At 41.5% G+C, this 24,846-nt stretch overlaps 1 protein-coding gene across 1 annotated transcript in view; it reads right to left on the bottom strand.

The window, feature by feature from the left end:
* EYA1 (EYA transcriptional coactivator and phosphatase 1) overlaps window positions 1-24,846 on the bottom strand; it is a 153,060-nt gene that overhangs the window by 122,589 nt on the left and 5,625 nt on the right. The window contains exon 2 of the mRNA XM_080647229.1: window positions 8,989-9,066. Within this exon, the coding sequence (XP_080503355.1) occupies window positions 8,989-9,066 (78 nt within the window). The remainder of the gene's footprint in view (window positions 1-8,988; window positions 9,067-24,846) is intronic.

A 24,846-nucleotide genomic window follows, 5' to 3' on the forward strand; every position in this document is an offset into this window, starting at 1 on the left:
TTCAGATGAATTTTAATTTTATGGGACTAGAATAACCTAAAGCAAAAAAGAAGGTTCAGAGCTCATCTATCATGATAATTAAAATGGTTATCTTTTCATCAGCAAACTCCAAGCTCCACATGCTAGAGCCTTGGGAATTATGGACAACTAATACCTCTCTAGTTTAGCACAGTTGTTTCGTATTACTTTCCATTCTTTTTCCTACTTCTAAGGTATAAAATGAAGAAGTGCCCCAAATCTTATTGTAGGAAGGCGGAGGAGAACCCAAGATAAACAATATTCACAAGTTTGAGAATCCAATGAAAAGGTCAATAGAAATTTCAAAATTAGCAAGTTCTCAGTCCACAGCTCCCATCTCATTACTCAGCCAGACAATCACATCCAAAGCCTAAAAGTATGTTTTGATTCTTCTCTTTCCCCCATACCCTTTTTTTTATATAAGTTAAGTCAGCTCTGCCTTCAAAATATCTTCTAAATCTGGTAACTTCTCTCTTCCTGTTGACTACCACTGTCCTGATCTATAGCCACCAGAGAATGGCAGGCAGGACATGGACACTCCCCCTGCCTCCCTCCCTTCCCTCCCTCCTCCACTCCTTCCCCCCCCCCCCCCGCCCCCGAACAGAATCCTGGCACATTTAATCCTGACTTGGTGGCTCTTCTAAGAAGGATGTGGCCTCACACAGCCCTCTTTCTTCTGACCAGGGAAAGGCTAACATCCCTGCTTCCATTGCCCTCTGCCCATTCTTGTCTCACAGAGCATTTTCCATATAATAAACAGTGATCTCTTAAAAACATATATTAGATCATGTGACAACCACAGTGTCCACCTCTCCATCTCCCAGCCCTTTCCTCAAGACACTCCTATTACATTTAGATTGACCCAAGCTTATTCCTTCACGTCACTAAGATCTCTGCTCAGATGCCCTCTCCCTAGGTTGGCCTTCCCTATGAGACCTCCCCCTGTTCTTCACTATATTCTTTGATCTGCTTTTGTTTTCTTCATAGCACTTTTCATTATGCTCCTACATTATCACTTTCCTATTCACTGTCTCTCTCTCTCTCTCCCACAAGAATGGGAGCTCCCTGAGGGCAGGGACCTTGTCTACTTTTTCACTGCTGTATTCCACTGTCTGGAACATTACCTGGCATATGGTAGGTGCTCAATACGTAATTATTGAATGGAGGAATCAAACCCAAAAAGTTATATCTTTTCACAAACATTTTTTAAAAACTAAAATAAAAACGTATTTGCCACACACAGTGACTTTTCCCCCCTCTAGAAGCATTTCTGTTTCTATTTCCAAGTTCCAATACCACCAGAAGTCAACTTTCTATGAGTAATATCATTGGCTGGCATTTTCTTTAACAAATTAATAACACATTTAGGCTTTATGGAAATGGCAGAAGCAGCAGGCAAGACATTTTGCAATCCCTTAAAAACATTATTTTCAATCCCAATTGTTCTTAACATTTAAGTCATTAAAATACTGCTTTTCATTGGTAAATAGTAAATGACCAGAACATCTCTATATTTTAAAAACCTAATAAACGACCTTGCAATTTTTAATTCAGCCACGTGCCTTGGAAAACCAATTCCTCTCCTCCAGTTCCTCACACCAGGGTATCTGGTCGTTTTTCTGGAAGAGTGAGCCTCCTGACTCTTTAACCCTTTAAAATGCTAGGGTTCCTTGAAGGTCAGACATAGAGATAGTTATTACCCATATCAGAATGGCTCTACTTCTTTTTATCCTATTTTTTTCAAGACACCCAGAATAGTCAGGATGTAAATTTTTAAGCCATCATGAAGAAGGAAATAAAGAGTGGTGATTGCAGAGGCAAAGGCCATCTTGGCATTAAATGCTTAGAGAATGCTTTCAACAGCCTCTTCTTTCTCTTATAAACCCTAAGTCCTGCTCACAGCCACTCCAGCATGCCATGATTTTTGCATCTTTACTCAAGGAAGGAAGGAAAGACGAAAGGGAGGGGAGAGGGAAGATAGAAGAGAAGAAAAAAAAGAGAAAGAAAGAAAAGAAAGGTTAAAGGATGTAAAAAGAATGTCCATCCCCTTGGTGCTCCAAGCTTCCCCAGCCTTGATCCAATCCCCTAGCTCCGTGGTCGGCAAACTGTGGCTCGCGAGCCACATGCGGCTCTTTGGCCCCTTGAGTGTGGCTCTTCCACAAAATACCACGGCCTGGGCAAGTCTATTTTGAAGATGTGGCGTTAGAAGAAGTTTAAGTTTAAAAAATTTGGCTCTCAAAAGAAATTTCAATTGTCGTACTGTTGATATTTGGCTCTGTTGACTAATGAGTTTGCCGACCACTGTCCTAGCTCACCTGATCCTTCCCTCTGTGGACATCAGAGAATCAATCCATGGAAAACAAGATGCTCTGCAGCTTCTTCAGTCTTTTCATCAAACTCTCCCTCCGCCTCCAGTTAAGCCCTTGCTTTTCCTGCACATCTTTTCCAAGCAGAGGCTGCTCATTCTCTCAGGTTCCAGATACCACAAAGACCTGATAACATATCCTCACTGCTGCTTCTTCCAAAACATTGCTTTTCTGCTCACCCATAAAACCCTCCCTTCTCTGAGATTTGTGACAACGTTCTCATGGTGACCCATCTCCTAGACACTGCCTTGCATTTATCAAAACGTAGTATTTTGACTGTATTCCCTTACAAGTCTCAACATTATCTTGGGCTATGCATGCAACCTTTTTCTCATTCTATTTAACCCTCAACTCTAGTCTTCTATGTCAACCATCAAGCACAATACCACATTCTAGACCTTTTTCTTCATCCCACAACAGCAATGACCCAATCAGTTGTTCACTTAAGAAACATTTACTGACCATTGCACATGTGCTTGACTCCATGCTGGCCTCTGGGACTATAAGTGTGAAAGGACAAATAGAACCCCTGTTCTTATAGGGCTATAGTTTAGGAGGAGGAAGGACAATGAAAACCAATTTTAAAAGTAGTGCCACAGGCTGAGGAAGGGAAGCACAGAGAACCAACTGCAGAAGCATGTGGCAGAACCCTCACTGGTTTTGAGATTAAGGAAGGAACATCCTCTTTCCAGAATTTTCATCGCTTTGTTTCCATTGTACCTGTTCTCCAACCTCATCAAGAGATGCAGGACCCCTGAGTCCTTAATCTTCTTACAACTTATTGTCCCTACCTTTTCATTCTTTCTATCTCTCCTGGATTCATAAATAATTATTACTTTTTAAATATATGTTTTTACTGATTTTTTAAGAGAGGAAGAGAGGAGAGAGAGAAACATTGATCTGTTGCCCCCAGCACATAGCCCAACCAGGAATTGTGCCCTGACTCAGTACTGGTGACCTTTCAGTGCATTGGACAATGCTTAACAAACTGAGCCACACCAGTCAGGGAAAAATAATTACTTTAAGCCATTCTTTTACTGGTCATTTTAATTCTCTTCTCTTCGTGCCCTACTTGGAAAATCCTCAATCTTGGATCAAGACAAATGTCTTTTCTGGGCAGCTAAGCCTTATAAAGAAAAATCGCTCTGCCATAAAGGGTCCACTCATTAGTTCCATGTTTGTTTGGACCTTTGGCTCTACTGTCAATCCCCCTTTATGTTCCCAAGCAGCCTGTACTTCTCCAGTCTCACAGCATTTATTTCAACCATCTCTACCTCTTCAAGCTCACAAGCCTATTACTACTCTCATTCTGAGTCAGAGGAAAAAGTAGGAGCCTTCATTCACTCATTCATTCATGTATTCATTATTTCACCTAGCAAATATCTGAGTGCCAGGTACCATTTCAGGTGCTGGGGATACAAATGAATGAAACACAACGAAGTCCCTGCCCCCACACTTACATTTTGTTGGGGGGGGGGGGGGGGGAGAGACCAACATAAACCTAATACATGGGTAAATGACATAGTTGGCAAAACAGTCTAAGTGTTATGGGGTGTGTGTGGTGGAGGAGGCTCAGCATGTTAGGAAGACTGCCAAGTCCACAGTGAGAGCTTTTCAACATGGACTAGGGCAGTGGTCGGCAAACTGCGGTACGCGAGCCACATGCGGCTCACGAGCCACTGTTTGTCACTCTGTTGACTAATGAGTTTGCCAACCACTGGGATAGGGGCTTAATCACAAGAAACAACAACAGCCTGTAATTATTGGAATCAAGAGTCTAGGTCAGTGGTCGGCAAACTCATTAGTCAACAGAGCGGCAAACAGTGGCTCGTGAGCCGCATGTGGCTCGCGTACCGCAGTTTGCCGACCACTGGACTAGGGTGATCAGGATGGGCTCATTCAGAAGGTGAGATCTGAGCCCAGACTTAAAAATGGCAGTCCAGCCAGAGGGGCTGCCCCTGCAAAGGTCCTGATTGGAAACACATCTGTCACCTTCCCATACCCACTGGCATGTTGGAGGAATAGCACGAAGCAAGGGAGGCAGGCAGTAAAGTCTGATGGGGCATGTAGGCTATTGCAAGAACTTGGCTTTTAGAGATGAATGGGAGCCATTGAAGAGTTAGAGCAGAGAAATCAGGCAGGAGTCCCCTCAATGTATTGCCTCCTCCTCCACTTCAAACTCACCTGCATTACTCTCCATTCGTCTTTCCTGATGTTTCCGTGGAAGTTGCTCCTTTTCTAGGCTGATTCACTTCTGTTTGGGATTTAAGCCGTTGCAGTCCCATTAAGGACTTCCTTCCACCACCAATTATCCCCATTTTGCCTATATCTTGACCCTCCTCTACCTCTGGAAAGTTTTTGTGGGCAGCAAACACCCCCTGAACTTCTCAATGCCATCCTCAACCCTGTAGCCCTCTTTCTAATGACTATCTTCTCTCCTTCTCCTTTTACCATGTGTACTTGAAAGACATTTTTCTCTTCTGTGTCCACTTTCTCCTATTATTCATGAAATCATCCATCCATTCAGTATACTTTATGAGCACATACTGTCTGTCAGGAACTATGTTGGAGACACAGAAATGGGGCCTCTGGGCCGTGGGCACAGGGGGAACCAAAGTCCATCCATCCATCCATGGAAATGACTATAGACTCACTCCACTGATGCTTCTCATTTTTCCATTTTTTTTTTCATTTTGATATAAATTTGACACTTGCAGAAAAGTTGGAAGAAAAGGAAAAAAAAATCTTCCAGTACCCTTCACCCAAATTCCCCAAATGCTAACATTTTATTAGATTAGCTTTATCTCCTATTGTCTTTTTTTTATAGGTGTATATGTATACAATGTGTATTTCACATTTTTAGATCTGCAATCTGCTCTCCTTTTAATAACACTTCAGTGTATCTTTCTTAAAAACAAGGAATTCCTTTACCACCATACCTTTATCAACAACAGGAAAAATGATGCAATACTATTATTACCCATACTTTCAAAAACTTATCTATTTACAGTACGTAATTTTCAACTTTAAAATCATTACTTTTTAAAAGTATATGTATTATACATATGCACTAGGAAAAAGCTTTTGAAAAAAACACACAAGAAGAACAAAATTCCAATTCTATTCCACCATCCAGAGAACACCATCATTAATTTTTATATACATACACACAGGAACATATACACACACACAAATGCCCTTTTAAAAAAGAAATAAAACTGTGACTATATGGACTACACTACTTGTAATCTGCTTTTTCACTTAATATAGTTAACATTTTCTCATCATTAAGTTTTTTAAGAAACTATTTTTAATCACTGTATATGAATCTATTGTATAGACAATGCTTTCCTGAAATTCTTCCCCACCTTCGCTTCAGGTTCAACACTCTTCCTTCTTCTCCAGTCACCTCTGCTTTCATTCAATCCCCTGTCTTACATATAGGCTTACCCTGGGTTCAACCCTGTATACTCTCTGTACACTTTCAGAAATTTCCTTTCCAGATCTTTCTTGAGCTCCCACTTCTTCAGGTGGGTGTTAACGCATCATCAACACACCCCAAACTGAAGCCTCCACCCTTCTTTCTCAGTCTTCTCCTTTTATATCCCTCACTCTGAACTTCCTCTCTGCCTCATCCATCTCGCATTCCCAGTGCTCATTGGTCACGATAACCACAAATTCTATGTCATAATACATCTTAATCTGTCACCTTCCCACACGCACTGCCAGCACCTGACCTCAGGTCTTCAGTATTTCTTGCCCAAATTAATGCAAATACATACATATAAAACCAGTGTCTCCACTTCAGTTCACCATGCTCCCCTCCATCCAGCTGCAGCCATGATTCTATATGTGACCATGATCATACAACCCCTTCCTCTGATGCTTCCCACTGCACTCAGGACAAAACACAAACACCATGCAGGACTTGGGCCCTGCGCCCTCTGCAGCATGCCCCCACTGCTGGCTCACGCGGTACACCCAAGGACGCTGAACTATTAGCAGCTGGTCCGCAGCCCATGCCCCTGCACCCTGGTCTCCTCCCACTGAATGCCCCAGGCCCACTGTGCTTTGTTCCTACCTTTCTTTTTCTTTTCTTTCTTCTTCTTCTTCTTCTTTTTTTTTTTTTTTTTTACCAGCTTAGAAAGTCTCCATGCCTCCATCCTGACCTCTTCCTTCCTAGAGGCTGACCCTTTCCTTCATACAAAGTAGGAGTGGGGGCTGTCTCCTTCCTTCACAGAATATGGGTGCAGGGCTGACCCCTATATTCCTACTCTATTTTTAAGGCTGAGTGCAAGCAACTCCTCCAAGAAGCCTTCCCTGACCACCCAACCCCACCCCAGGCTCTGCTGGGCTCTTCCTGGGTGTTCTTTGGGGTCCAAGGCTTCCCTCTGCCACTATGAAACTCTACTGCGATGGCCTGGTCGGAGTTCAGCCCCTTTAGCCCAAGCTGGGATCATTCTCATACGTCTTTGAATCCATAATAGCACAAAGCACATTGCCTGGAATAAGCCAAATTCTAGTGAGTGTTTTACAGAAGAACTAATGGGTACTGGTATCATTAGTATTAAAGTTATGTATTTGCATTTTATTTTATATCCTATCTAATAAAAGAGTAATATGCAAATTGACCATACCTCCACTACACCCACAAAGTCACGCCCACCAGCCAATCAGGAGCAAGTATGCAAATTAACCCAACCAAGATGGCTGCAGCCACGGAGAGCAGGAGGCTTGGGTTTCCCTGGCAATGGAGGAAGCCAAGCTTTCCGCCTGCCCTGGCGGGCCTTGGACTCCACTCAAGGATACAAAGTTTCAATTATAGAAGATAAATAAATCCCAACAGAAATGGCGGCAGCCATGGAGCGAGCAGGAGGCTTGGCTCCACTCAAGGCTACAAAGTTTCAATTATAGAAGATAAATAAATCCCAGATACCAGGGCTTCCACTTGGGTTGTCAGGGGGCATGGCCAGCCTGCAAAACACCACAGGCCCCTCGCCCAGGCCGCCCCACGCCCCAAGGGAACCCCACCCTGATCTGGGACACCCTTCAGGGAAAACCAGCTGGCCCCCACCTATGCACTAGGCCTCTATCCTATCTAATCCTATCTAATAAAAGAGTAATATGCAGATTGACCATCACTTCAACACACAAGATGGCTGCCCCCATGTGGTCAAAGATGACTGCCCCCATGTGGACACAAGATGGCCTCCACAAGATGGCCTCCACAAGATGGCCAGCAGAGGAGGGCAGTTGTGAGGAACCAGGCCTGCAAGGGAGGGCAGTTGGGGGCGATCAAGCCTGCAGGGGAGGGCATATAGGGATGAGTGACCAGGCCGCCAGAGGAGGGAAGTTGGGGGAGACCAAGCCTGCAGGGAAGGGCAGTTGGGGGGGACCCAGGCCTGCAGGGGAGAGCAGTTGGGGGGGATCAGGCCTGCAGGGGAGGGCAGTAAGGGGTGACCAGGCCTGTAGGGGAGGGCAGTTAAGGGTGACCAGGCCTGCAGGGGAGGGCAGTTAGGGGCAAACAGGCTGGCAGGGGAGCAGTTAGGCATCAATCAGGCTGGCAGGGGAGTGGTTAGGGGGTGATCAGGCTGGCAGGCAGAAGCAGTTAGGGGCAATCAGGAAGGCAGGCAGGTGAGCAGTTGGGAGCCAGCAGTCCTGGATTGTACCTGGATCGGGCCTAAACGGGCAGTTGGACATTCCTCAAGGGGTCCCAGATTGGAGAGGGTGCAGGCTGGGCTGAGGGACATCCCCCCCCCCCCCCGTGCACGAATTTTGTGCACCGGGCCTCTAGTCTACATATAATTCCTTTGGATTGTGGTGTGTATTAAATAAATGATCCTGAGAGCTAGATTAAATCAATCATAAATTTATGAAAGTATAGCATTTACTGTTGAGAGGTTTAATAAATACAGCAGGCAATATGAAAATAGTTAAACATTTAAGAATTACTTCTGATAGAAATAATTTTTCATTGAAATAGTCCAAGTTGGGCAAATTGGCAAATTTATAATCATATCCTCACAGTTGTTTTCTTATCACAATCACTTTATCAGCAATTTCACTATCACAGATGTGAAACTTGGGACATTTCGCTTATTGGAGGCAGATTTTTTTTAACGTGAAAGAGATTAAAAACTAATGAGGTTTTAAAGCTGCTTGACAAATCTAACTTACGTCTATAATTGACATGACAAATGCTTAGATGGAAGACTCGTAAGTCTGCGTAGGGGTATCAGAAGCTGACTTCCAACTACTTAAATCTGCATGATTGGAAAAAATTATAAAAACAAGACAAAAAGGGAAGGAGCCATGACCATAATAAAGATAATTTACTGAAGAAAAAAAAAAAGAGAAAAATTCATTTTGATTTTATCTCCATTGTAGGATACCAACATTTCCTGCAAACACTTTATTTACTAAATAAAAATATCAGGACTGCAAATATGTCACTCTGAGAAAAGTTGTATTATTTATATGATATACATACAGATATATACCTTACCATGCATATACACACATGCATATACATACTTGTATATATAAATAAACTGGGAAAAATAATGTCTTGTATTAATGTAAGAATCTAATACTTATTCCTTACCTGAACCTGAGAAATTGTCTAAAGACCCGTCTGCTGTTGTTGAAACTATTTCACTGCTGCTCATTGGCTCTGTTTTAACTACAAAAATAAACAACATATGTCATATATCTAATTAATAATTATCTGTAAAGATACTACAGAAGAGATATAACATTCAAAATAGTGACGCAGAAAATTATTTTCAAATTCAGTCTTTTTGTATTTAAATATAATTCAGATTAATATTCCTAATAGAATCTTCTCTTTAAAAAAACCCCAAACATTCAAATGTTAAATATTTTCTCCCTAAGAAAACAATCTATTGAGACAAGTTACCCTTTAAAAGAAATGCTTTAAACTAAAAGTAGTTAAATTCATTTGTTCCTTACATATTTACTGAACTGCTTTTTAATAAATAACTTATCTGGAAATTAACATCATGGGAATGTGAAATTACAATGGGTTTGTAGCCATGTGGCCAATGGAGTCAAGATGATAGGATAAAGAGACGTGAAGATGTGAGAAATACTGGCAGCAGGTTTTCACGGTGCTCAAAGACAGGTGCCTATGTGCACAGGTACATACACCACATACACACACACATGCACACAGTTATCCACCAGGGCTAGAAACAGAGTGCTCAACTTAATGGATTATTATTACCATCCAGCCATAACTCACAGCAAATTCGTCAGTATCTAAGGTACATTTAATATAAAAAAACAACAACACACTAAATGTAAATGAAGCAGAAATGTTTTCCATGTCAAAATAATACCAATAGCCGTCAGTTTGTGGAAAACATATATGACCTTTGGTAAAGCTCCTTGGGGCTGTAAAATAAAAACCTTTAGATTTATGTTACAGGTTCTCTAAGCAACCCACTCTACTGAGACAGTGATGGTATTATCGCACCCTTATCAAACTAATGGGCCAGACCACTGCAGAATATTAGCCATTTCCCTATTTTCAGGTTATTTTAGAATGACAAAATAGCATTAGTACCTTCCCTAGTGAAATGCCATGTCAGAATTTGCCTAGCCTACTTTATGGAAGTTATTCGTCCCCATTAACAGGTTTTCATAAAGAGTGCAACAATTATTTAGGGACTACCTAAAAATTAATAATGTGCTTTCCAAAGTGAAAGTCCTAACAAGAATATCTGGGGAGGCTTTTCTCACAGAGTAAACACATTCTGGGAAAGGGTGATGGGGAAAATGTAGCTTTTCCTTCTCTCAACATTGCCAATCTCTTACAAATATCAGGCAAGGACTCATTCACCTGAACCCTTAACCCCCAGGGCCTTTGAAATTTTTGCTAATGCATACTGAGTAGTTTAAAAATAGGCATTATAAATAGTTGCAACAGAAAGTCACTTGCAAAAAAATTAATTATTTAGACTGTTTCTAAACAAAGTTGAAAAATAAAACCAGTGAGACTAATAGGAATCACTTCAACTGCTTGTTTCAATGCAGACCAAACAATAGTGTAACTGAAGTTTTCACTTTTCCACCACTCATTGGGGGTTAGAAGTCTTAGTTGATGCTAATAAATTCTGACATAAGCCTGTATTTCCCTTCTTTCTTCACGCCTCCAGGCAACCTAATGATCTTGCTCTTTGCAACCATCACGTGGCCATAGATTCAGGAAAGCAGATCCGCCTCTGCTGGTGCATAGTCCCTAAGTTTCCTGCTCAGTAGTCCACATCCTGTCTTGCCTTCCTCAAAAAGAACTCATACAATGAGTTATATATAATAAACTCCTACAATGTACATATAAAGCAAGAGCTGTTTTACTCTGTCCTGGACAGGTGACCACTGGAATTCTAGCTCAGAATCACTCACCACATGCCTAGTGAAGATGAGCATTAGGCCCACAGGATAGTCACGTGAAATGCCTACTGTGCGTCAGATTCTACAAGCATGTCTCAGAGCACAACTCACAGACTCCCTCATTAGATATTGTCTTCATTTTTCACATGCAAAAACTTAAAACCAGAATGTTGGGAATTTGCCCAAAATCAGGAGGGGGCAGAAATGGGATTTAATTTTGGATACTTTTGGTTCCAAGGCTTGAAGAAATGGCAAAAAGTAGCACTTGCCAATAATTAGAGCTGCTCTATAACAGAGCAAGGTGACTGTGGTGCCATGCCACTGTCTTTATGAAGCATAATAATCATAACCAACTCTGTCTGTTTACTCAAAACAGATCTAAAGCGTCTAATTCAGGGGTGGGCAAACTTTTTGACTCGAGGGCCACAATGGGTTCTTAAACTGGACCGGAGGGCCGGAACAAAAGCATGGATGGAGTGTTTGTGTGAACTAATATAAATTCAAAGTAAAGGAGCGGAGGGGAGAGCAAGAGAACTGGATAGAACAGCCGGATCTGGCCGGCGGGCCGTAGTTTGCCCACGGCTGGAATTGCACATTCCTCCAGTCCCAGAGCCCGCAGGGCAGTCCTCACTGTGCTAGCACGTTCACACTTCCCGGCCAGCATACTGGCTAGCAGATCTCAGGTAGATGCTGAACTGCCTGGGAAAGATGGTGAAGAATAAATTGTCCATGGTGCAGGATGTTAGCCCAGATTACTTCTAAATCTTTGCCAAAACTCAGGTCTATGGTTCTGCCAACTGGACCATAAAATTACTCTGTGAAAGCCGGACTACCCCAAAACTTCTGCTCCTGTCCCCTAAAACCTACCCCAGCTCTGCTCCATACGATTGGCTTACTCAAACGCGGCTTTCACTCCCAAGAGACACGTGCAGTTATACGTGAAACCCATTCACAACAGGCCAAAAGAATAGGAAGGAAAGGAAGAGGATACTTTTTCTTCTAGGCCCCACGTCCACTGCTTTTCGCCATTGTTCAAATATGCCCATCTACACACACTAAAGAATAAAGACTCCCTTTTCCTAATGCATCCAATGTTTAAAAGGCGCACTGTTGAAGAGAAGAGGATGTACATAAGGTAACTACCCGGGTAGTGGTGATGCTATCAGGTGCTGTAATGGAACACCTCATCACCAGGGACCTGATGCTAAAGAGACTGGTGATTTATTGTGATGGTAAATAGTTTCTGAATAAAAGCCAAAGGAACCCAGACCACTTCTGCCTTTGTTGTTGCCAAGTACCCACCCACCAGAAAGTTAAAAATACAAGAATAATCCCGGCCACCAAAACGTTCCCATCCCCACTAGCTTGCACCACCGCGGTTACCAACATGCTGTGGAGGATGGAACGAACAGAGCACCGCTCCAAGGCTTTGAATTTAAAAACACCACATGCTGAATTTTTTTGGTCTTAGAGAGTTGAGCTACTGTCACATCTGTGAACAATTTTCCCATCTAAGCCACCTATCTGAAAAGGGGAAAAAAAAACCCATGCACAATCTGTTCTCTAAATAACTATAGGACTCTTTTCCCTCCTTCATTACATGCCTTTAGTCTATAAGAAAAGGGTATTTTTTTAAATCTCTTTTACCCCCACTCAAGAATCTATTTTTTTCTACCACCCCAAGTTTCCACCTGATGTTTCAGAATTCTCTTTTGTCCATTTCATAGCCCTGATCCCCCCACCTCCTTCGTTCGGCCCTGCACTCTAGGCCTGAGCTGTACTGAAGCAACGGGACTCCCCCGAGGTACCAAGACTTCCATCTATCAATGCCGTTAAGCTTTGGTTTGGGACTCAGAGAATCCAGTTACTTACCGTAAGACTTTATGAAAGTTCTTTGATCTCTTCAACCTTAATTATCTCATGAATAAAAAAATTTTAATGATACCTACATTACAGGCATGCATAAGTCATAAAAATGTATGTAAAGTAGCTGGTCTGAAGCAGAAGCCGAATCTGTATTTATCACCGTCTTTAGGAGTAGAGGTATTCTATTTCTGCTGCACTGAATGCCTTCTCCTGGGGAGTAAGTCCCAGGGGGAAACATACCAAATGAAGACGTTAAAGCATCAGCTTTGGAACTGTCATCTGAATTTCAATCTAGCTTTGCTATTAACAGTGTAAACCTGGAAAAGTTATTCAATTTCTACATGCCTGAGCTTCCTCATCTGTAAGTGGGTAAATACACTCATAAAAACGATAAATGCTTATAAATCATTTAGCACTGTCCTTGGTCCAGAGGCCCTGCTTTCATAGTCACGCTATCACGACAGTGTCTTTAATTAGAGAAATCAAAGTGTTTCTTATGGGGCAAAATCTATTATAATATTCACATTAAAGTTAAGCTTACGTTTAAAAAGCAAATGAGAAGAATCTAAGGTTAAGTGACTTGTCTTACATCAACCATGAGGCCATGGCCTCAGGAGAGCCCAATTCAAATCCAGGTAACCTGGAGGTCACTTAAGAAGGCAGGACTAAATCACGATTGAGAAAACTTATACCTTTGTCATTACAATCAGTACATATTCTTTCTGAAGAAACAGGCTAGCAGGGAATTGTAAGTATTCCAGGAAAAAAATGTAGGCATCTCTCTTCAGCACTGTTTAAGGTAAGCATACTGTCACTGGTCCATGGAAAAAAGACACCTGCCCTAGCCAGTTCATTCAGTGGTTAGAGCATCGGCCCAAAGACTACAGGATCTCAGGTTTGATTCCAGTCAAGGGCATGTACTTGCTTGCAGGCTCAATCCCTGGCCTCAGTCAGGGCCTGTGCAGGAGGCAACCAATGGATGTCTCTCTCTCTCACACATTGATGTTTTTTTCTCTCTCTCCCCCTCCTTTCCACTCTTTCTAAAAATTAATGGAAAAAATATCCCTGGGTGAGAATTAACAACAACAACAATAACAAAAACATAACTGTCTTCTTTCACTATAAACTTAAATGAGATCAGACCATTGGAGCAGGTGACAATAGCTGCAAACATCATCAACTAACCCATCTCACTAGGCCTCTGCTCAAGAAGCAACTTCTGGTTATACTTTGAATATTGTGGTCATATGCATAATCTTCAGGAAGATGGTAGGCTGGTCAGAGGATCAAGTATCAGTCATGTGATGGGTTATTTCTCACCATGGATTAGGAGGACAGTTAAACCAGTTCACCCCCCCCAGAGGGCAGCTCTGCCTGCCGAATCGGGAGCTGGACTCTTTGTTATCAATTCACCCAGGATCGCACCAGCCGAGGTAAGCGGTGGGTCCTCCCAAGCAGTATTAAGCTCCTTTCTTAACTTTTCTTCACACTCTAACAGCAGTTTGTCTTCTTGGGCACATGCTTGGGCTTCCTCTCTATTCTGCTGCCTATTGTAATGCGTAAGGACTTCAAAAACCCAGTTCACCATCCCTCTACTATTCCTTATGATCCCTTCATCTCCCCTGTCTCAATGAAATGTACCTTCATTCCAATCCGGTTATTTAAAGGTTCAGTAACACCACTGTCTAGAACTGCATTCCTGCCAAGAAATGTCGCCTTTTACCTTTTCCATTTGCTCACTTCGGTCAGACTTTCTCATCAGAACATCCTGTCTTTCCAAACGCTGATCCATTCCTGCACCAGCTGCACTAGCGTAGCCTGAAACCCAGCGCTCCACCCTAGGGTCCTGTGTTGACTCACTTTTCCAAGCAACTGGTTGCCCAGCTCTCATCCCAGGACTGGCAGCCTCTCATTGCTCACTCCTCTGCTGCTGTTCTGGATGGTTGAGCCTGGGAGAAGAGGCCACAATTTGCACGCTGACCAAATGGATTAAAATCCATGCTTCTATATTCTTTTGAGTCATCCTGTTGCTTGACAATCCTCCTCCATTTACTGTGCCTCTAACAGTTTCCACTGAACAGTTTCCACTTTCCTCAAGTCCCTGAACCAAAGTTTATTTGCCATCACCAACTTTTTTATTTAAAATCCTCACCAAAGGATTTTTCCCCCATTGATTTTCAGACAGACTGGAAGGGAGGGAAAAGCAGAGAGAGAGAGAGAGAGAGAGAGAGAGAGAGAGAGAGAGAGAGAGAGAGAGAGAGAGAGTGTTGAGAAAGAGAAACATTGACATGAGAGAGACACATCAACTAGTTGCCCCCTGCACTTGCCCTGACTGGGGCTGTGGCTCAAACGCACAACCAAGCATGTGCCCTTGACTGGGAATCAAACCCCAGACCCTTCGGTCCGTGGGCTGACATGCTAATCACTGGGCAACCGGCCAGGGCACCAATTATTTTATAAAGAAGGTTGAAGCTTCATTAAATTTTCAATTATCCTCCTGCAACAATTCTGCTTCCCACTGGTTCATCTCTGTGGAGGTTACTTTTCCTTTAGCAGGGTTAACCTTTACACCTTTATTCTTGCTGCCATTTCCACACCTCTCTGCAGCAATACTCATTACTTTGTTATTTGGTCTCTCAACGTCCTTGATCATCCCATGTCTAGTGGCTACTTTCCTTCTACCTACAAAAACAGACAGGTCTTCTCTAATTTTTAAAAAATCTTCTACCATGATACTTCTCCCTTCTTTCATCATCAAGTTTCCTGAAAATACGTTTCAAATTCTTATCTACTTACTCTTTAATCCTTTAATCATCCCTTTATAGCTACTAGTTTACTCAAAGGACTTTTCCAATTCCCCAATTCAACTTTTCTCAATTCTGATTTTCCTTAATTCTCCTGTAATGGGCCTTTCTCACCGTTGATCAATATAATACAGCAATATTTCTCTTTTTCCTTATATATGTCTATTTCTCTGCATTTTCTTCCTTTCTCTATGCTTCTACAATTCCACCTCCCTCTTACCTGTTTGAATTTTCTCTCACAATCATTTCTTTCCTGGCTACAAATTTTTAAAAAATCACCTTCATGTAGCTGACTCCCAAATCTCTTATCCACGTGCACACCTTTTTCATGAGGACCAATCCCCATATCCCAATGATGCGATGCCCTTGCCTGGACCAGGGTCAAACTCAAACTGCCCCAACATAAACCATCATCTTATCCCTCTGTAATGGCCATGTCACCTAGACTGAAAGTTTTCTTTTCACCCCCCGAGTTATCTTGGCTCCTCATTTTTTCCCCTTTCTTTTCTTAATCCTCACCTGAGGACATGCTTACAGAGAGGAAGGGTGAGGGAAGAAGGGAGGCAGAGAGAGGGGAGGTGGAAAGGGGGATAGAGAGAAACATCAGTGTGCAAGAGAAACATTGATTGGTTGCCTTCTGTACGTGCCCCGACTAGAGATTGAACCTACAACCTGGGTATGTGCCCTGACTTGGAATCAAACCAGCAACCTTTCAGTGCACAGGATGGCACTCAACCAACTGAGCCACCCTGGCCTGATATGGCTCCTCTTTCTTCATACCCTATTGCCAAGTCTATAGTTTCCACCACCCTAATCTTTCACAACTATCTTCAACTTCACACCACTATCTTAACTACCTTATACCTCTTCTCTTTTAAAGCTGGCAAATTTACCTTCCAGCCATTGCTCTCTCTACTTTAAGCAGAGATACTCATCTTCCATAGCCCAGACTTGAGTGAGTCACTCCTGGCTCAGAAGTCATCAATAGGCTATTTGCTTATGAACTGTTACCATTCCTTCATCATGTTTTTAAGGCCCTCTAACAACAATCTTTTCTCTTTTTTTGCTTTATATCACCATTTTACAGAACCACGTGTCCGTATATAGAGTCAACATTTAAAGCGATGTTTTTAAGGCCCTCTAACACCAATCTTTTCTCTTTTTTTGCTTTATATCCCCATTTTACAGAACCACATGTCCGTATATAGAGTCAACATTTAAAGCGAACTGGCCTACCAAGATGCTTAATGCTTCTCCAAACCCACAGGATTGCTGGTGCCTTTCTCTCTGGCACTAAATGTTCTATAAAATTTCGATTTGACTGACTAAATTCTACAGTTCCTTCAGAGTTCAACCAAAGTCCCACCTGCTTAGTTAAGTTCTGCCTGATCTACTACTCAGGGGTGAACTTCCTTTCCTTGAGCTACTAAATCTGAGTATATATCTCCTTTAGAACATATAACCTGTTCTACCTCGTTTTACAATTCATAATCTTATCCATTTTCATATATTATAAATTTCTTCACGGGAGGAACATCACCTTTTTATATGCCTACAGAACGTAGCACAAGGTTTAACACATAGTTGGAACTCATTCGGGGAAACATGAAGGTAAAATGTACCACTGACTTTAGAAAACAGTTTACAACTGACTTCATACCCCTGGGTACATTGCATAGGGCAATCAAAAATTATAGATGCTCAAAGTCACTAATAATCAGAGAAATGCAAATTAAAAACACAATGAGATAGCATCTCCCACCTGTCAGAATGGTTATCATTAATAAATCAACAAACAACAAGTGTTGGCAAGGTTGTGGAGAAAATGGAACCCTCATGCACTGTTGGTGGGAATGCAGATTGGTGCAGTCACTATGGAAACGAGTATGGTGGGTCCCCGAAAAATTAAAAATGGAACTGCCTTCTGACCCAGTGATTCTACTTCTGGGTATATATCCTGAGAAACTCAAAATAGAAACTTGAAAGAATATACTGTATGCATCCCTATGTTCATTGCAGCATTATTTACAATAGCAGAGGTATGGAAGCAACCCCAGTGCCCCTCAACAGACAAGTGGATAAAAAAAGCTGTGGTACATTTGAATACTACTTGGCCATAAAAAAGAATAAAATATTACCATTTCTGACATTCAATATGCTAAAGTGAAATAAGACAGAGAAAGACAAATAACATAAGTTCTCACTTATATGTGGAATCTAAAGAACAAAATAAGCAAACAAACAAACAAAAAAACCCAACAACACAGAAACAGATTCATAAATAAATAGAGAGAACATACTGATGGTTGCCAGAAGGGAGGGAGGATGGGGAGCTGGGTGGAAAAGGTGAAGGGATTAAGAAGTACTAATTGGAGTGACAAAATAGTCATAGGGATGTAAAAGTTTATATATCCATAAACGCAATGTTTTTTCTTTGGTCAGTTCCCATTTGGAAAATGAGACATCCATGTATGTTTAGATTGGGTCCATATATAGTCTGGAATATTATTGTTATCTCTCCCAAATTATAAAGTTCAAATCTTCCTCTTTCTCTTAAAAGAGGGTAGGAAAATATTAGCTCTTCAAAACAGTACATCTGGTACAACCTTATGAAAACCAAATCAACACATATAGACTAAACTTGAACTGAAGGGTATACATGGTCAACAAGAAATGTTAGTCAGTTTCAAAACTTGTTATTCACAGGAAGTACAGCATGTTGGAGTAGCACTGTGCAATGACCAGTTGTAGAGCTCTAGACTAGTTGACTTTTTTCTTTTGTAAAAGAAATGATTTGTGGTAAATGATGACCGTTCCTTTGAAATATCTTTTGCAAGTCCACTTACCATTCTTGCCACACTAGCTCAGGCTCCTAACACGTAAAATCTGGGTAGGTTACATGAGGCTCCAGGCTGCTGCTCATCTCTCCCCCAGTCCAATCTACCCTTGAAATTGCTGCCAGATTAATACCTAAAACACCTTCACCATATCAATCTCTTGCTCAAAATATTCAGTGGCTTCTCCACTGGCTCCAGGATGAAGTCCAAATTCCTTAGCCTCCCATTCAGGGTCCTTCCCAGTGTGGCTCCAGCTGATCCTTCCAAACCTTATCTACTATCAATTCCTTCTTCAGCCATAACTGGTCTCCTCACAACCTCCAGAACTATCCTACCTTTGTTCCCACTGCTCCTTCATTTAGAATGCATTCCATCTCGTCTCAACCTATTCAAATTCTACCCATTTCCCAACACTCAGCTCAGATTCCATCTCCTTCTTGAAGCCTGGCCAGACCTCACGGAGCTGAAGAGCTCTTTTTTTCTGAACTCTGAGAGCACTTTTGTTTGGATCAGTGGCTGCTAACCTTCGAGAATGAAGCCCTCTTCTAACACCAAAATATTTTAGAACCAAATGAGAGCCTATTTTTCACCTGCTGATTGAGAAAGCTGCATAATGACAAAAGCCCACGGCAAATTTTCTGACAAGAAAATCCGTAATTTCAAAAACATCACAGAACATCCATATGTGAGAAAAGTTTAACTGATATGTAGCCTATTCATTTCCTCAGCCTGAAAAGGTTTTGCACCAAAGGATCTGCTGGTCTTCCGTACTTGCTCTGCACCTCCTGGGGATCTCTAAGCTACAGGTTGAAAATCCTCATCTCATAATTTCATTGACATACTATGGCCTTTCAGTTTTTGCCAAATTTTCAAAAAGTTTTCTCTCTTCCAACCAGATTGTGAGCTCCTCAATGTAGGAGAAGTGTCACATACCTCTCTGCATATCTACTAGAATCTGGTAGATTCTTTGCATACAGTAAAAACTAAATAAATGCTTCCTTTCTATGACACATTAAGTATTTTAGGTTCAATTTTTTTTTCACCAGTATTTTATTATAAAAAATTTCCTAAATACAGAAAAGTTAAAATAATTATGTGGTGAACATTTATAAACCTGCCATTTACTTTTCCATACCTACTCCTCGTAAAACCATCATATTTTTCATGCATTTCAAAAAGAGTTACAGATATAATATATTTCATATATTATATGAACACTTCAGCATTCATATCATTAACTAGAGTTCATATTTGTTTATGGTCCTTTTTCCTTTAAGTACAATGTATATATAATTAAATGCATAAATCTTAAATGTGCCATTGAATGACTTTTAACAGATGTCCACATTTAAATTCCAAAGTGCAATCTAAATATTTTTAGGTTGTTATAATAATGGGAGCAAAACACAACAGTATGAAAAGATTGCTCCAATTTTAAGAACTCATGTAGCAATAGGACATTCTTAATTTCTGGCCTAGGCAATAGTTAAGTAGAATTTTAGCAAGGAGAGTAAGAATTTTTTAAGTAGTTTTTGAGCACCTACTACATGCCAGGCATTGTGTAAGCACTTTCTAAGTGATAATGGTTTGCTCCTCGTGGTAATTTTATATCTATGATAACTGTCACATTTTGAAGATGAGGAAACTGTACCTTAAAGATGTTTTAAAAACTAGCTAAAGGTCACATGGCTACTTTCAAATTTCTTTGATTAACATACCTTTTATGACACCACTGGAAAGTCAAATGCTTTCCGATTAGGGTTTTATCATCCTTCATCATTCCTCGGATGGACATCTGAACAATCAGTGAAAGGCACAGCAAAAGGAAAGTCCCAGAATATCCCAAGTGTATCAGTGGATGTTGCAAATTAGCAGATGGCAAAATAAAATAGCGGACCAAGATTGGAAGCAGATGAGCTGATGTGAACTCAGAACCTCAATCATATCAATCTGAAAACATGGTTTACTTGCCTAAAATGTAATCAACCTACCAAATTGACATCTCACGTCATACCCTTTTCCCATCTGTCTCCATTCTTTACCAACTCGCAGGAGCACCCAGACATAAACCCTACCTGCACTGTGTACTGACTAAGCAAGTCCTTCCTGAGCACCCGGAGTCCTCAGTCCCTGCAAAGGCCCTTAAGCGATGGGAAGGATCTTAAAGGAGAAAAGATCCTCTCCTCCCAGGGAGACACTACAATAGCCAGTCCTAGTGGATATGTTCCTATAAAGTGTAACATTTATTATTACTTAATAGCTGCGATGTTTTGAGCATGCAGTAGATGCTAATGCCTGTGCTTAGTATTTTTGATAGATTGTTGTAACGCCCTGTGATTAAGGTGCAATCCCAATTTTACAAGGGAGAAAGCAGAGGTTCGGAGATCAGAGATAAAGATGATATTAATAGCCAATGAACTTTAAGAACTTCCTACGAGTCACACACTGTTCTAAGTGCTTTTCCAACTCATGTACCCATCCTCACAACCCTGCAGGTAGGGACCATTATTTTCTTCCTTTTACAAACCAGGAAACAGAGGCAGAGAATTACACAGCGTCACACTAACCTGTAAGTGAAACGCCCGCCTCTGTGTTCTCACGCAATCCACATGTCTGTTACACGGACAGTAAACAGCTGGATTGCGACTTTCTAGCCCAGATTAGTCTGAGTAAAAAAATCCATCTTCTCACTATCCTGCTTTCCTACATTATAAATATTATTCATTCCCTACTTTTTTGAAGGCAATTATCAGGTATAAGTTTATGCTGGAAGAAATGGTGATATATTTCAGATAAAAATACCGTCATTACTTCTCACCTGGAATCTCCTCACCACCCACCACCCCTTTAAATACAGTTTCAAAATACCACCCAAGTATATTACTGAAACACAGACACAAGCACATCATTGTCCTTCCTACAAGCCTGCAGGTCGCCCAGCCCCTGCAGGATTGAATCCCAACTCCTGAACCACGTGCGTACTTTTATCATCTGGTAGGGTGGCTCTTAGCACCATCTCTGTGCACTCTGCACATGTCCCTCATCTCACACAACTGGATAATTCTTGCTCGCTCTTCCTTCCAGACTTGGCACCCATTGTTCTCCTACCTCTCCTTCAAGACTCAAAGTGTTATCCATGTGTAGAAACCAACCTCCACCCTCAGCCACCTCAGTCCTGTTTAGGTGCCCCTCCTCTCTGCAGAGCGTAGCCCCAATTGCAGTCATCAACCACAGGCCTGCAAGTCACGGGAGACTGTGAACTTCCCCTGGCCAGGAGGGTATTTGGTAAATTTCTAGACACAATCGCTCAATGACTATCTCTTGAATGAATTCACAATGCAATAATGGATATACAGTGTGATACATATTCTTATATATATTTAATATATAAAAATATATAATTTATTATTTAGGGCCAATCATCATTGCTTACCATTGCGTATGAATACTAAACCTAAGTGTACTAACTGCTTGATCTTTATGTCATTCTGTTGTTTCTTGGACTATGTGGAAGTTGCTTCATCATTACTAAATACTACTAACTTTGACAGTTATTAGTGCAGGACAAATGCGGGTCAGTTAGTTACTACAAATCCATATTCAAATCAGTAACAATGCTGATGGCTGATGCTCTCTGCATGGGCAGCCTATGGCTACTATATGAATTGGTCTGTGAACTGATCATTTTCAAATATTTGGAAATGGACTTCAGATGCTTATTAAATCTGGTAATGCTTTGTAAGTAAAATTAATGAATCTCTGCTCTTATAATTATTCAACTGTATTATATGTTTGGTAACAAGGGGCATCCATTCAACAAATATTTGTTGACTGCTTAATCACTGCCAAGTCTTCTGCTAGATGGTGTGGACACAACAGTGAAGAGGTCTGTCCCTGCCTTTAAGGACCTAGAGCAGTGGTTCTCAGCCTTTCTAATGCCGCGACCCTTTAATACAGTTCCTCATGTTGTGGTGACCCCCAACCATAAAATTATTTTCGTTGCTACTTCATAACTGTAATTTTGCTACTGTTAATAAATCATAATGTAAGTATCTGTGTTTTCTGATGGTCTTAGGCTCTACAGCAGCAGTTCTCAACCTGTAGGTCACGACCCACAGATTGAGAACCGCTAGCAGGGTCGCCTAAGACCATCGGAAAACACAGATATTTACATTACGATTCATAACAGTAGCAAAATTACAGTTATGAAGTAGCAACGAAAATAATGTTATGGTTGGGGGTCACCACAACATGAGGAACTGTATTAAAGGGTCGCGGCATTAGAAAGGCTGAGAACCACTGACATAGAGACTATACACACATACATGTAAACACACATGTAAACAGATGTTGCCTTCACGGGGCCACACTCTTAGATAAGGGGAAGGAATGTTTAAGGCAGATAAAGCGCTTCAGTAAGAGCCGAGCATTTTGGCTACCGAGGAGGCCAAGCTTTACAGTGTAAAGGTGCGGGCTTTGAAACCAGCCTCATGTGCCTTTGAATCTCAGCTCAGCTCAGGTAATAAGCTGTGTAAACAGAGCCTAGTCATCTAAATGCTTTAAAATGAGGTTCATAAAAGTTACCCTGACTTCTTCTGAGGATAAAATAGGTATGTAGAGCACATAAATATTGCACTCAGTAAATAGTAAGAATTCAGTCAATTCGGTTCATATTCTTCCTCTTGCTAAAATTTATTCTTTCCATGCAAAATTCCTCTTATCAGTAATAGGGACAATGATAAAATAGATAAGCATTTTGGATTTTGATCCATTTTATGTAAAAAAAAAAAAAGTTTCCAATTTGTGTGATGGGAGTAATAAAACATACCTCCTTGGAATGTGTTTGGTAGAGTTCATCTGTCTTTTGTTGGTGTGATAGGATATCCGAGGAATGGAATAAAACTAAAATTCTGCAAATCCAGCAAATTACCAGGAACATAATCATAATCAGCTTTTACTTACATATAATTTTGGATCCTAAAACTTAATGTCCATCCTTCATTAGCGTCTCAAAACTTACATTTTGAGAAGGCACTGGCTAGCAGTCACTCAGGACAGCTATGTGACAAAAACTTTTTTTCTACCTACAGTGAAAATGAAAAGTTGTCATTATGTACCTGCTGCTTCTATTATATTGTATGTCTAAAGCCAAAGAGAGAAGAGTGAATTACTCTTAGATGTTACTCCAAGTTAATAAACACACACACACACACACACACACACACACACACACACACACCACTTTGCTCACCCCAAGGCATCCTTGACCATCATGAGAAATTAGGAATTACTTAAAGCAAGGAATCCAGGACCGAAGGGATAAGAATTAGCCTAAATACCAGCACTCACTAAAGGTTCACACATCTCTCTGGAGGCAACCAGAAGTTTTTCCCTGAAGACAGGATGTGCTTAGGGAAATGAATTGCTGATTGTACCAAAGTTCTGGCCCACCGGGGACAGGCCACGGAACTGTGATTCTCTGAACTATCGGGTATTGGGAGCAGGTGAAAACTGTCTTCACTGAGTCGCTCGTTTATCAAGAATCCTCTCTCTCTAGAACCTCTGAGCTTAGTTGCAGGCAATCGGCACTGCAGTCCCCATTCCTAGTATGGAAGACACAGTTAGCTCTACATGAGAGACTAGAGCAATGGTCGGCAAACTGCGGCTCGCGAGCCACATGCGGCTCATGAGCCGCGGTTTGCCACTCTGTTGACGAATGAGTTTGCCAACCACTGACCTAGACTCTCGATTCCAATAATTACAGGCTGTTTTGTTCCTTGTGATTAAGCCCCTGTCCCAGTGGTTGGCAAACTCATTCGTCAACAGAGCGGCAAACCGCGGCTCATGAGCCGTATGTGGCTCTCGAGCCGCAGTTTGCCGATCACTGGACTAGAGTATATATGCCAACCTACAAGGCCTCATACAGGCCACCCCTTTATCCCTCTGGCTTTCTCTCTCATACCCCCTCACTCTCTCTCCTCCAGGCACACTTGCTGTTCCTGGAACAGACCAGGCATGTCCCCAACACTCGGCTTTGACAACTGCTGTTCCTATGGAGCCCCCGACAAATGCCACTTAAACTTCTTTTTGGACTTGTGCTCCTTTCATATCATTTGGTTCTCAAAGTCAAGATACATGTGACCAAATGTACCGCCTACTTAAAAATATTTTCTAAGGCAGTCAAACTCTAACTGCTTTTTAACCTTCACAGTAATACTGCTCCCATCCAAACGTGCGTATAAAAATGACTTGTAATAACGCAGAGATGACTTCCCATCTCCATTTAATCCCAGAGAGGCTTAACATAGACGGATGGCTGGTGGAATTATAATATTAATTAAGTCTAAAGCTTTGAAAATCAGTAAGAGACAATCCCCTAAATGTTACCCCATGGATGAATTATGCTGTGCATGCGTGACCCCGGGAAGAAATATCACACACGCAAGAACTTAGAGACCAGTGTGCAACGACCCCGGGAGTTGACCTTATACTAAAGTCCTTTTGTCATCAGAGCCCCTGCCATCGGTCCTGTTGCAGCAG

Source organism: Plecotus auritus (assembly GCF_963455305.1).
Source record: "Plecotus auritus genome assembly, chromosome: 11".
In the NCBI taxonomy this organism is placed as follows: domain Eukaryota; kingdom Metazoa; phylum Chordata; class Mammalia; order Chiroptera; family Vespertilionidae; genus Plecotus; species Plecotus auritus.